General features: G+C 39.9%; 3 protein-coding genes and 1 long non-coding RNA gene across 4 annotated transcripts in view; 2 read left to right on the plus strand and 2 right to left on the minus strand.

Annotated features, from left to right (window-relative positions):
• megf6b (multiple EGF-like-domains 6b) overlaps positions 1 to 12,843 on the plus strand; it is a 103,415-nt gene that overhangs the window by 35,118 nt on the left and 55,454 nt on the right. The window lies entirely within an intron of this gene.
• prelid3b (PRELI domain containing 3) lies at positions 469 to 7,058 on the minus strand. Its single transcript, XM_046075562.1, has 6 exons — positions 6,872 to 7,058; positions 5,628 to 5,796; positions 4,251 to 4,340; positions 3,557 to 3,627; positions 3,332 to 3,434; positions 469 to 2,593 (listed from the first exon to the last, which is right to left on the minus strand). Exons 1-6 carry the CDS (start codon positions 6,901 to 6,903, stop codon positions 2,477 to 2,479), a joined length of 582 nt encoding a protein of 193 aa, XP_045931518.1. The 5' UTR covers positions 6,904 to 7,058; the 3' UTR covers positions 469 to 2,476.
• LOC123987034 lies at positions 6,510 to 9,710 on the plus strand. The gene is made up of 2 exons (XR_006829053.1): positions 6,510 to 6,952; positions 8,613 to 9,710. It is a non-coding gene; the product is annotated as an uncharacterized LOC123987034 (long non-coding RNA).
• LOC123987027 (tubulin beta chain-like) lies at positions 8,042 to 11,669 on the minus strand. The gene is made up of 4 exons (XM_046075549.1): positions 11,527 to 11,669; positions 10,339 to 10,447; positions 10,011 to 10,121; positions 8,042 to 9,628 (listed from the first exon to the last, which is right to left on the minus strand). The coding sequence occupies exons 1-4, from the start codon at positions 11,581 to 11,583 to the stop codon at positions 8,484 to 8,486; spliced, it is 1,422 nt and encodes a 473-aa protein (XP_045931505.1). The 5' UTR covers positions 11,584 to 11,669; the 3' UTR covers positions 8,042 to 8,483.

Consider the following 12,843-nt stretch of genomic DNA (forward strand, 5'->3'; position numbering starts at 1 on the left):
CTAATTTTCAACACCCCAACATGGGCTTTCTACGCCTGTGATGTCACAGAGACGTTTAGATGCCATACTTTATATATTTATTATATACATATTAGTATAAACTTTATCCCGTTAATATATTTACTTTGAATTTAAGAATCGAAATTAGAGGGTTGACTCAGACTCAAGACACAGGCCTGCAGGGACATTTGAGCTTTCAGTACAGCCTAGCTAGCAGTAACAGACATCTACATAAGCATCCTAACCTGAATTGGCAATCTTTTCAGACTATAACATGCATTTCCTTTTTGACAGGGCAATATTGCAAAACATAACCAAGTTTTAAAAAAGCACAGTCACAGTGGACAAATATAATACTACTACAGACATACTACACAAAGAAAAACTAATGGTGCAGATAATAATGTAAATAACTTTATTTTCAACCAGTCACATCACACTTTTTTTTCCTCCAACCAGTAACTCAAATAACTTAAAAATATTTTATTTACTTTGGCTCTAAACTTGAAACTTCTGTCAAGGTAAGATCTGACATTTTTTCTTAAATGACTTATCTCAAGACAAAACTAAGTCTAGCATTTGGCCACAGTGTGGCAGCATGTGGCTCTTCCATTTCAAACTTACAAGTGCATCCTATTAAGTGACAGACATAAGAAGAATGCAGGTGTACTGGCCCACACCTACTGTAGGTGTTTCAGTGTCTAGACTCTGAAAATACAGAGGAGCACTGCATAAACATGCCTTCAGACTCTTTAGCTAACAGTGACTTTTGGAATGCATACATTTAGTGAGCATTTCTTGATTGAACTTCCCAAAAGGCAATCAAGCTCGAATTTTGGCAGAATCATATGCACATTTCCCACAGGCCATGTTGCTACTTGAAAATAATGAACCTTGATAAATATCAACTCCATGTTATATAATCGTATAACCTATACTGAATGCCAACTCAAAACCAGAACCAATGTGAAGAATTACTTTGAGCAGAAATCTATTCAAACATGATTACATATTTGTTTAATTGCCACATTCTGTATTTTTTCTTTTTTCCGAGGCACAAAATGCACACATTACAATTTCTGACTAAGCACGTGATATATTTCTCAATGGTCAACCCACGTCGCATCTCACTACCGCAAAACCAACACTTTCTCTAAATATATATATTCTTGCTATAGACAAATATACATGTTAAAAAAAAACAAACAAACAAAAAAAAAAGCATAGCCACTGCTGATCTTTATATAAAGACAGACCTTCTTAAATGCAAATTGTAACCACATTTAATCTCAGACAGTAATACCAAAATATTCACAATTAATCAGCACCCTCAGCATGTGTAGCAGCTTTACTTTGCTAAAATACCTTATTCTGAAAGTGCAAATATAAGTTGATGCAAAGGTCTCAGCCTTTAAACTGAGAGGACTGTTTGTGTTTCAAGTTACAACTGAGGCAGAGAAGTCTTGTGTGTATTGATAAAACTGTCCGAGTTCAGGTCTGGTACAGTATGTAACTTAAAGTCTTTACCGTTTTGTTTGTCTCTATACATCAGACTGATTTCCATCAAAGTGATACTAACTCGTGATTTGAGGTCGTCTTCTCCTTCAAAAACATAAATATGGCAAGTCTCTTGATCCCTTTATTTTACATAAATACCTTAATAACATTATTAGTTATCACATAGCAACAACATACAGATTATATTGAGTGTCTTGTTATTACTGAGGTCCCTCAAGACAACATTGCTGAGGAGTTGGCTCTCTCACACAAATAAACCTGACAATGAAACATTTCATTAACGTGTCACTGTCGACGGCTGTGTTCAAACTCAGCCATTTACTCTGACAACTGAAACCACTTCCATGTACACTTAACATGCACTGCCCATAACCCTGCCTCAACGAGGTATTGTTTTTTGGGGGTTTTTTTAACCATCATATTTCAACAGGAGTATTCCTCGCAGCCACAGCCGCACATCTCTTTTTTCTTGTAACCCTGTCGCTGTAAACACAGTTTTCGTGCCAGAGGAGACTTGCTGGCACTCTGAGGTATTTTGCCAGATGAAAACAAAGCTGGCAAAGGTGCTTCTAAAAAGAGGCTGGACAAAAAGCAGTGCGTCTGCTTTGGCACTTGTGAGTTTTCAGTTCAGTCCTCTTTGCCAATGCTGCATGTTTCCAAACACACAGATAACACAGTGGTGTTTGAACTTGTCCCTGAGAGTTTCACCTACTTTCCTTTCCCAAGTGTCTCATCACCGCAGTACTGCCAGGTAGCATCTCCTGAAAACACTCCACAGAATCTCTTTATGATGCAGCTTGGTGTTAAAATCTATCTAATGTAGATAGTAAAGTATACTAGACAGATGGGCTGTTCCTTCGAAATACAAAAACTCCAGAGCACCAGAACATCGGAAAGGGAGGCTGGTTGTACTGGCTTGCAGCTTCTCTCAGACTCTGCTGGAAAAGAGAGGCAGGTTTCATTTCTCGGTGACCGCGGCAGCCATGGGGGTACGTATGGTCCCGCGTGCTGTGGCTGCCAGCTCCTCGATTTCTGTGTTCAGTTTCCGGATTACCCACTCCATGGCTTCACGGCCCTGATCAAGAACAAACAAAGCATTAGGTGGGAATATAAAGAGAATTACATCATGCTGAATAGAAAAGGACACAATCCTTTTCTATTGCCATTGAAAAAGAATGAGCAGTAGTTTCCAACTTTCGGATCCAGACTGTTTCAACACCACAAATCCCTTTTAGGAAAGATTCCCTGAAAGTATGCTCCTAGATGCCTTAATTTCACTTAAATAAACAAAAAATAGTGAGTCCTGTTAATACAGAGATCTCATTAAAAAACAAACAAAAAAAAATGTTGAGGAGAGGGCTCTTTCAGACACTTTCAGACAATCTTTTAGGTTTATTTGTGTCTCTGTGTCTCTTGTGTGTGACTCCGGTTACACCCTTTGTTTTTAACAAGAAACAGAAGCCTCATTGGATACTACATTTTCAGGGGCCTGTAAAAATACATTAAATGATACAATCTGAAAAGGGTCACAAGTAGACATTGCTTAATTTCAAAAGATCACAAGGATTAAAAAAGGTTGGGAACCAGGTTAAGTAATAGAAAAAAAGGCCATATATCAAAAGCCACATTTGACAATTGGGCAGGAATATGATAATTATTATCCTGATGCAACAAATAAGGATTTTTTTTAAGTGTAGGATCCAATAATTAAAGATGTTTAGTTTCACATGTGTCATACTGGGAACTACTAGAAATGGGCCTCACAAATGTTTTGGCTTCCATCTGAAAGGAGGATTTTTAAGGGATCTCTTACCTTTCCAGCGTTTGCAGAGATGGTGTTCGCCATAACTCCCTCCAAGTAACTGCTGAGGCTGACTCCTTTCACAGAGATGATAGCCTCCTGAGTCAGTATTGTTCTAGAGTTGAAAAGGGGTAAAAAAAATAAAAAATAATAAATTCATGGTCAAAAGTCCTGAACGCTGCACAAATTCATGATTCATCGGTTTTATTTAGAAATCTGTGCTGTGTAAAAACGTACTTCTCTTGATCTTCAGGGTGTGGTGTGTACGTTAACCTTTCATCGACAGACACCATGTTTGTGAAAGTGATCTGTTGAGGAAATATCACCAGAGACGAATGAGTTAATATGAAGATACGAAATGTGTCACGGCCCACAGTCAGAGCATGTGAAAGCAGCATTTATGAATGTTCACTGTCGACCTGTGAAACAAGTAAGACTTCATTCTAGAGAGGATTTTACTGCAACACCCAAATCTTATGTGTTCAGGCAAATTAAAGGCATGAAAACTGGATCTGGTCGGGTTATGGGTGTTTTCAGTTGACACATGTAAAATAGAATATGTTTAGTAAACGGATTATAGGCTTTCATAAGAATATGTACCATCTTTAATAGTAACCTCAAGCTTTAACTAGGCAGGAATTAAACTTTTACCATCTGTTTCTGCTTGCATGGGTTATGCCCTGTGATAGTATCACATTACAGATGATGGTACATCATGGCAGGATAGCAGTGCTTCATTACAGACATTTCGACACAGTAGGTTCTACATGAGTGAGATTAAATTCCTGGCTGATTTTGATAAAAGGTAAAGACACATACATTTGCATTCAAGTATACTGAGCTCTCACTCTTGCTCCTGACTTTAATGCACACACTGATGGTTAAATCTCAACAACCCAAAAGAAGGGGGTGTTGTGTCTTAAATACTCACATTTGTGGACTGAAGTTCGAAAATCTTCTCTTTGGGATCCACAACCGAGTGCTCCTGAACATACGTGTATGTTCGCGTGTTGCCAATGAGCTGAAGACAAAGATAGAAACACACTTTACTACAAACTGAAATTAACAGCTAAAGTCGTTTTCTTGCAGTAACTTAATCAATGTTATTACTTGTGCAGCCTCTTACCTTTGAAATGGTGCCTTTATTTATTGATTGATTTACTTATTTACTGCATTCCTCCCCCTCTTTGTTTGGTCTAACCCAAAAAGTCATTAAGTACGCAAAGCTTCATGTCCTGTATGCAATTAATACACAAATGCACAGCTTAAATTTACCTTAAAATTACAATTTCATTTTATAAGAAATGTTACTTAATCAGTCTTTTCAGTGCCAGCTGAGATTCTAGGTGTATTATATGCAGTAAATCTGAACTCGTCATGCTCACACAGAGCACTTAGTTGAATTAATTCATGATATGTCAAGTGTCTTCACATCCCCTTAGGCTCAGGAGTGATTTGAGACAATCTGATTAAGGGCTACGTTAATATGCTATCAGTTACTGGGACCGTCTGTGTCACAGTCCTTGGTATTAAAAGGAGCTATTCATGGACATTGTCACTTACTAAACCCCATGCTCAGACCTAAGCAGAGGTCGGTGCTAAACAACAGCAGCTGATTGGCCAATGTTTACACAGGGTAAAAGTAGTAGGATACTAATTTTTCCAGCCTTATCATCACTGAGTTCAGAAATGCAAAGAAACAGGGTAAAAGTTCAATGTTGCATCCTCCGTCACTGATTAGCATTCTAGTGACCTCTACTTTGAACCTGAGCTGACAGAGATGGAAAGTTACATAACACGCCGTCACGGGTTCATCTCAGCCACGACAGGAATGGCCCTACAGTGTCCTGTACAACGTGAGCCTTGGCACTAGGTCTGCTGCTGCTACCCCTGGACAGAAATAGTCTTGAGGGGTCAAGGTCATGCTCACTGGCTGGAAAGCATTAACCTCCAGTTAATCTCCAGTACATAACTGACTCAGGTTTTAACTGGATAATTGTGTTGTGTTTTCTTGTCTGACTTTTACAGTCATTTTAAGCCCTTTTATCACCACAATAAGAGAATATGTGTTTTATTATATACTTTTTTCATCAAGTGTCATATCGCTTTGATTACACAACATCAAACAGAAGCATCCAGACCACGAGCACACACTTGCAGTTCATGTGTTTCTCCATTCAGAGTCACATGTGTAAATTTTTAGTGTGACCTAAGCGGTTAAAGTACAAGGTTTCTGCAGCAACATGTTTCACAACTATGCGAGACTGCAGACAGACACTGCTGACACAGTTTGGGTTTTAAAACTCACAGATTTCACTACAGATGGAAGACCCCACTCTGTGCTGAGCAGTCTTTTACTGTGGAGGCGTCCCTGTTTGTCAATACTTCTGTCCAAAACATCCACACCGACCACACTGGGGTTCATGGGGTTGGGGTACTTCTGCATAGCAGCCTTGGTCACAGTCTCCCAAGGATGGCTGTTGAAAGGAAGACACACAAATTCATATAAATGCACAAACTGACTGACAGACTGACTATTGTATAGTCATTTACAATTTCTGTAAACATGTCTTTAGGATTAAATAATACTTTTAAATTTATAAGACAAAAGTGAAAACAAAAACACTGAACTTACTTCTTGTATTTTCAAAATAAAAACCTACTAAAACCCAGTACTGTACATTCTTAGTTTTTAAATAAACTGCTTATGTACAGTGGTGGAATATAACTAAGTACATCTACTGAGTACAAGGCCACTACTTGTACAGTACTTGTCCTTTACTTGACTACTTCCATTTCATAATACACTATGTATTAAATAGTGTAGCCTAAGGCTACTTTTTACTCCAATATTAATCTGACAGTAGAGCTGCGATTAGTCGATTAATCGTTTTTTTAAGCAACAATGTGACACATTGCTGGTTTCATCTTCTTAAATGTAAGGCATTGCTGAAATTCTTTGTCATTTATGATGAAGCGTAAATGAAGCGTCTTTGGGTTTTGGACTGTTAGTTGGGCAAAAGCAACCTGAAGATGTCACTTTGGGCTCTGAAAAATTGTGATGAGAAGAAGAAATGAGAGTAGCGGTGGGTGGTTGCCAAGGACAAACGTGAACGCGCCCTCGTTGTGACGGAAGCAGGCACGGAGAAATGTAGGGGAAAGGTCGCGCGCGGGGTCGGCCGGCTGATGACGCAATTTGACAGTTTTTTTTGGGGGGGGGTTTCTAAAAGATGTCTTTGGTGTTTTTGCGTGCTTCCTTGTAACGTGGTAATCATTTAAAAAAGGCACCAACTGGCGTTACACGGGGTGGGGGTCTGGCTATGTAACGTTACTAGCTTCGACTGCTAGCATACTAAGTTAGCTAGTAACACGTAACGTTAACTTGTAAGTTAACATAGTTAGCAGATTCTGATAAAAGGTTTGCTGTTGACCGGATTAAATACGAAGCCAACTTAACGTTAATTGTCCGAACCGTGAACCTCCCGGGACCATTTAAACACCGGAATATAAAACAAGTTATCTATGCTAACGTTAGCTAAAGCAGCTACTTACTTGAATATGTGCTCTGATGTCCAGATCTTCATGGTTTAACTAGTGGATGCTGCTGGTGATGTCGGGGAGCGGAGTAGCCAGGTAGGAAGGCACAGTCGCACTGACTGAAATCAGTGAACCACGTTCAAAGACAACCGCAAGTCCCCTCCCACTGTACCGGAGCAGTCACTGGAGTGGTATTAGTTACGCACTTCCGCTGTTCAGGACGTTCAGTCCACTGAGGCTGGAGACAGCAGAATGAAATATCTTTCATATTTAACCTCGAATTTATGAACGACGTAACTGAAGATAGAAGAGCACGTGAATAGACCTCTTCACCGTACCTAACCTACATTCAACCTTTTGGCGTTACACAATTCAGCTCAGTGAAGGTTGAAAGTTGTCGTCCGCAACCTTGGAAAAATGAGAGGCAGCGGGCTGCCGACCCAACAGGATCATCTCAGTGATTATTCAAATACAGTATTGCTCTAGTCTAAATTGTCTCTGTGCGATTTAAGTGCAATATCTGATCAGCTGTTAACTCTGTTTTACTCTTTGTATCTGTTAACATCTGCCAAGAGAGTATAATTTTTTAGGCTGGTCACAGAGACCAGCCATGATGATTTTTAAACATTATCAACTGCAGGTCCCTCTGAATTTTAGAGGTCTTGAAGTGATTAACAGGATAGGAAAGCACAAAAATGTGTTTCTGCTAAAGAAAGTTGTGTTTATTTTCTCAGACCTTCTTATAATCTTAGCATTTGAATTATTTAATCAAAAAAATCATAATTTTACTTGTTTGGGATTCTAAAAATTATTTAAATGAAACAAGGAAAACATCTTGAAATGGTCACAATCAAAAGACTTTAAACAGATTGGCCTCTAGGGGACTTTTAGTAGTGAAGGGGCATCGCCACGTCATGTGTGCTTATCTCAGAGTGCAGACACTCTGGCCAAGTTGTGTGTAATCTCTCTGTCCCAGACTCACAACAGCAGAAGGAAACTGTGTGACAGCCTTTAAAGTTACCACTGTCACTGTGCTGTCAGAGTACTGTCCATCACTGCAGCTGAGTTCAGTTTGCTTTAGTCCAGTTTAACTTCAAATGATAAAACTGAATGACAAGGGAAAGTATTTTGGTATTTCTTTAGAGTTGTAATGAATGTACTCTCAGTTGTTAGAAACCATCCCTCTTTGGTTTTCAGTGTATTTAATTACCGTCATAACTTCAGATACAAAACACTCAATACAACATTTACTGTATGTCTGGATAAAGAATTATTGGACAAACAGTGTTTCATATTTATGACTGTGAGTTATATAGAGCGGGCATAACAAACACTGTTCCATATATACATGCAAACATTTCCATGATTTTCAAATATTTACTATAAAAGAAAAAGCTCTAAACCTTAAAAGACAAACATACAAGCTTCCAAATGATTTGAAGAATTCATAAAAGACAGTAAGCACTACTGTTTGAATGTCATAGCACCTGTCACATATTAAGTAAAGTCTATCTAAATTGACTATAGGCATACACTTAACTACAAAATAAGAATTAATTTTCATACCAGCAATCCAACATCCACAATGGTATCAAACCTACACATCACACTGTATGCACTATGTCTTCTACTCATCCACAGTGTCTTTGCTCGTTTCAGTCACTGTTTCCAGTTTAACTTCCATCCGAGACTGAACTTTTGTTGTCACTGTTGATGAGGGTCCCTCTACTTCTTCTTCCTCTGCTTCCGAATCTAGATCAGCAGTGGCGTCTTGGTACTGCTGGTACTCCGACACCAGGTCATTGAGGTTGCCCTCTGCCTCAGTGAACTCCATTTCATCCATACCTTCCCCTGTATACCAGTGGAGAAAAGCCTTCCGTCTGAACATCAGGGAGAACTGCTCACCCACACGGCGGAATATCTCCTGAATGGCCGTGTTGTTGCCGATGAAGGTGGAGGACATTTTGAGGCCTCGGGGTGGGATGTCACACACGGCAACCTTGACGTTATGAGGGATCCAGTCCACAAAGTATGAGCTGTTTTTCTGCTGGATTGCAAGCATCTGTTCATCTACCTCTTTGGTGGACATCCGGCCACGGAAGATGCCAGCAACCGTGAGGTAGCGCCCCCGCCTTGGGTCGCACGCCGTCATCATGTTGCGAGCATCAAACATCTGTTGAGTGAGTTCAGGCACCGTGAGGGCTCTATACTGTTGGCTGCCGCGGGGCGTCAGGGGGGCAAAGCCTGGCATGAAGAAGTGGAGGCGAGGGAAAGGCACCATGTTGACAGCCAGCTTCCTCAGGTCGGCGTTGAGCTGTCCGGGGAATCTCAGAGAGGTCGTGACCCCACTCATGGTCATGGAGACCAAGTGGTTGAGGTCCCCGTAAGTCGGTGTGGTCAGTTTCAGAGTGCGGAAACAGATGTCGTAGAGGGCCTCGTTGTCGATGCAGAAGGTCATGTCTGTGTTCTCCAGGAGCTGGTGCACTGACAGGGTGGCGTTGTAGGGCTCCACCACTGTGTCGGAGACTTTAGGGGAGGGCACGACGCTGAAGGTGTTCATGATGCGGTCAGGGTACTCCTCTCGGATCTTGTTGATGATGAGGGTTCCCATGCCAGAGCCAGTGCCACCCCCCAGCGAGTGAACCAGCTGAAAACCCTGCATGCAATCACAGCTTTCACTCTCGTTCCTCACTCTGTCAATAACCTGCTCCACCAGCTCCGCTCCCTCTGTGTAGTGGCCCTTCGCCCAGTTATTCCCAGCGCCTGAGTTCCCTGTAACACCAAAATAAAAGTGTATATGTTAATCTAATTATGTCACTTGTCAATGGAATTGCCAATAAATATTTCCACTATTCTTTGGTTAAATACTCATAACTCCAATTTAGGTGATGCCTTTGTTCCAGTTGACGTATTATATTTTCTTCTCTGTGTTAAAATTATTCTCCGCTCCCTTAGTTTGTGGAACATTTTTAATGCTACTAAAAACCACAAGGCTGTTTTACGTACTAGAAGGTACAATAAGTGTTTAAACTTTATTAGTGTCTTTCCTTTCCCACATGATAATAAACACTACCTTCATACTCACACTGTCATGCCACATAAAAGCATGACAGGTATTCCCTAATACCGTTAACTGTTTCATTATTTGTCTCACCATGGATGAAGTTGTCTGGCCTAAAAAGGGCCCCGATGCGGCTTCCTCTTACACTGTCCATTGTACCAGGCTCCAGGTCAACAAGAATGCCCCTGGGGACATATTTACCACCTGCAAACAAAATGGAAATGAAGTTCTATGGGAAATGGGCATCATGACCTTAAATATGTCTTCACTGTGTGTCAAAATTTTAAGAACATTAATATTTAACAAGAACAAGTGGTTTATAGGTAATTGGTAAACAGCAAAGCTCATGAAATAAACTATGAACTGGAAAGAAAATTGCAGCTAATGAATAAGCAATTTGCAGTCTGAATGTCTCTATTACCATGTGCCTCATTGAAGTAGACGTTGACCCTCTCCAGTTGGAGCTCGCTGTCTCCCTCATAGATGCCTGTAGCGTTGAGCCCATGTTCTTCACTGATCACTTCCCAAAACTAAAGACACAACACCAAAGAAGGAAATCATCATTGTAATATCAGGTGTTCACTAAAGGTTAGTCATGAGAGATGAAAGAATTCCCCAGAATATAAATACTCAGGAAATATTTTCATCCAACAATTATCTTTCTCTGTTTTACACCGAGATGGTTGCTTTCTCATTCAGTTCAATTTTATTTTATAAAGCGCTGATTGATAACAGAAGTTATCTCATTGCACCCTTCATATAGAGCAGGTCTAGACCGTACTCTTTGTAATATTCTTTACTGAGACCGCAACAAGATCAAGCACTTGGTGACAGTGTCTCATGTACACATCTGTGGAGACTTTTTAGTGCAGTTGAGCAGAGGTATAATTGTTGTATCTGCGTGTACCTCTTCAGTCTGTATGACTGCAAAATCTAAGCTTACTGACTCTTTCCCAGATGGGTACATGTTAAAATGTGTTCCTGCTTATTAATTTGAGTTATAACACAAAAGTCGCCATATGGCAACTCCTGATCTTGATTAAGAATCCCTGCTATACACGATAAAATAATAAAGATACTTAACAGAATAATTACTGCTTGGTTCTCAGACTTGTGTGTTGTCAGAAGGCATTATGTGTTACTTTAGCTGTATTATCTTGTAGTTCCTTTCTCTTGTTACGTGTTAGCCATGATAAACATGTCCCACCCATGCCAGTCTTGCATTTGCCCGTTATCTTTCCCCTGAATGCTTGACAGGGAACACCCTGTGTCACTCACAACTGTTGGTGGCACCATGGAAAGGAACGGTCAAAAATATGTGTCATCATTTAAAAAACAGTAAAATAACATACATGAAATCTTTTTTATCTAATCGATGTTACTTAAATATTAAGCGTGACAAAATACAAGTAATATTTTTTCAAACAGTGACACTACCATAACATTTCAACAGATGTGTCATTAAGAGTTTCCTCAAAAATGACACACAAGTAGTTTTGATGTGGGCTATGATAGACAAAACATTAGATTGGAGTCTCAACATTTTCTACAAAGTCAGGACTTGTACACATTACAACTTCAACAGTGGAGAAGGATTTTATTTTATTACCTTTGAGCCGATCTGGTTGCCACATTGTCCAATTTGCAGATGTACAATTTCACGCATGATGAGCGGGATACAGTACACAGAGCAGCTGGGGGTCTCTGATAGGCGTCAGCACTCTTACTGGCCTTTTATATAGTACCAGAAATGATGTCATCAGTGATGTCAGGAAGTCACCCATCAATAATGTATTAGGCGCTCCTAATACACTAAAAAAACTCTTAGAATTATAAATAAAGTATAAATACAATTTTATATGAGGAAGTTTGCTGTGCTTTTATACTCTTTAGGTATTGCATGTTTGCCTGCTATGTCTTCCAATTTGCTGTTGCATAGCTGTATGTTTTATTTTGTTTGTACACTGTATTGCATGTAAATAATAGAATTAAATGATTTAATAGCATTAAAAATGGATTGTTAATAATAGGAAGGGGATATGTAAAACTGTGCAAACCTATACCACATCTTCTCAGGATCTTTGTTAATACATCATAAAGTAATGAATTATCAACTGTTAAAGGGAAGAAATTAGTCTGTGTAATGATGCACGACTCTATTGACTCTTCATGACTAAAACAGAGCTGTGCCACCGAGCAAAAAACAGGAAGGAAGTGTTTAGTAGATGAATGGAAGTAGTATGTTTCTCTGGCCAGTGTTAGATAACACTACAATAATATAACAACTACATTAATATGATTATTCTGGATACACACAAACATACCAGACATGTTGTTCCCATGTCTGTAAGGAATACACACACTCACCTAAAGGATTATTAGGAACACCATACTAATACTGTGTTTGACCCCCTTTCGCCTTCAGAACTGCCTTAATTCTACGTGGCATTGATTCAACAAGGTGCTGAAAGCATTCTTTAGAAATGTTGGCCCATATTGATAGGATAGCATCTTGCAGTTGATGGAGATTTGTGGGATGCACATCCAGGGCACGAAGCTCCCGTTCCACCACATCCCAAAGATGCTCTATTGGGTTGAGATCTGGTGACTGTGGGGGCCATTTTAGTACAGTGAACTCATTGTCATGTTCAAGAAACCAATTTGAAATGATTCGAGCTTTGTGACATGGTGCATTATCCTGCTGGAAGTAGCCATCAGAGGATGGGTACATGGTGGCAATAAAGGGATGGACATGGTCAGAAACAATGCTCAGGTAGGCCGAGGGGCCTAAAGTGTGCCAAGAAAACATCCCCCACACCATTACACCACCACCACCAGCCTGCACAGTGGTAACAAGGCATGATGGATCCATGTTCTCATTCTGTTTACGCCAAATTCTGACTCTACCATCTGAATGTCTCAACAG

This window comes from Micropterus dolomieu, linkage group LG18 (assembly GCF_021292245.1).
Source record: "Micropterus dolomieu isolate WLL.071019.BEF.003 ecotype Adirondacks linkage group LG18, ASM2129224v1, whole genome shotgun sequence".
Lineage (NCBI taxonomy): Eukaryota > Metazoa > Chordata > Actinopteri > Centrarchiformes > Centrarchidae > Micropterus > Micropterus dolomieu.

Bases quoted from the DNA above. Each gene is read 5' to 3' on its own strand.
- LOC123987027 (XM_046075549.1), bottom strand. From the start codon at position 11,583: ATGCGTGAAATTGTACATCTGCAAATTGGACAATGTGGCAACCAGATC. The intron at 10,122-10,338 runs GTAATAGAGACA...TTTTGTTTGCAG, and splicing joins CTACTTCAATGAGGCACATG to GTGGTAAATATGTCCCCAGG. The intron at 9,629-10,010 runs GTGAGACAAATA...TTGGTGTTACAG, and splicing joins GCCAGACAACTTCATCCATG to GGAACTCAGGCGCTGGGAAT.
- prelid3b (XM_046075562.1), bottom strand. From the start codon at position 6,903: ATGAAGATCTGGACATCAGAGCACATATTCAA. The intron at 3,628-4,250 runs GTGAGTATTTAA...TTTCCTCAACAG, and splicing joins TCGAACTTCAGTCCACAAAT to ATCACTTTCACAAACATGGT. The intron at 3,435-3,556 runs GTACGTTTTTAC...TTTCAACTCTAG, and splicing joins CACCCTGAAGATCAAGAGAA to AACAATACTGACTCAGGAGG.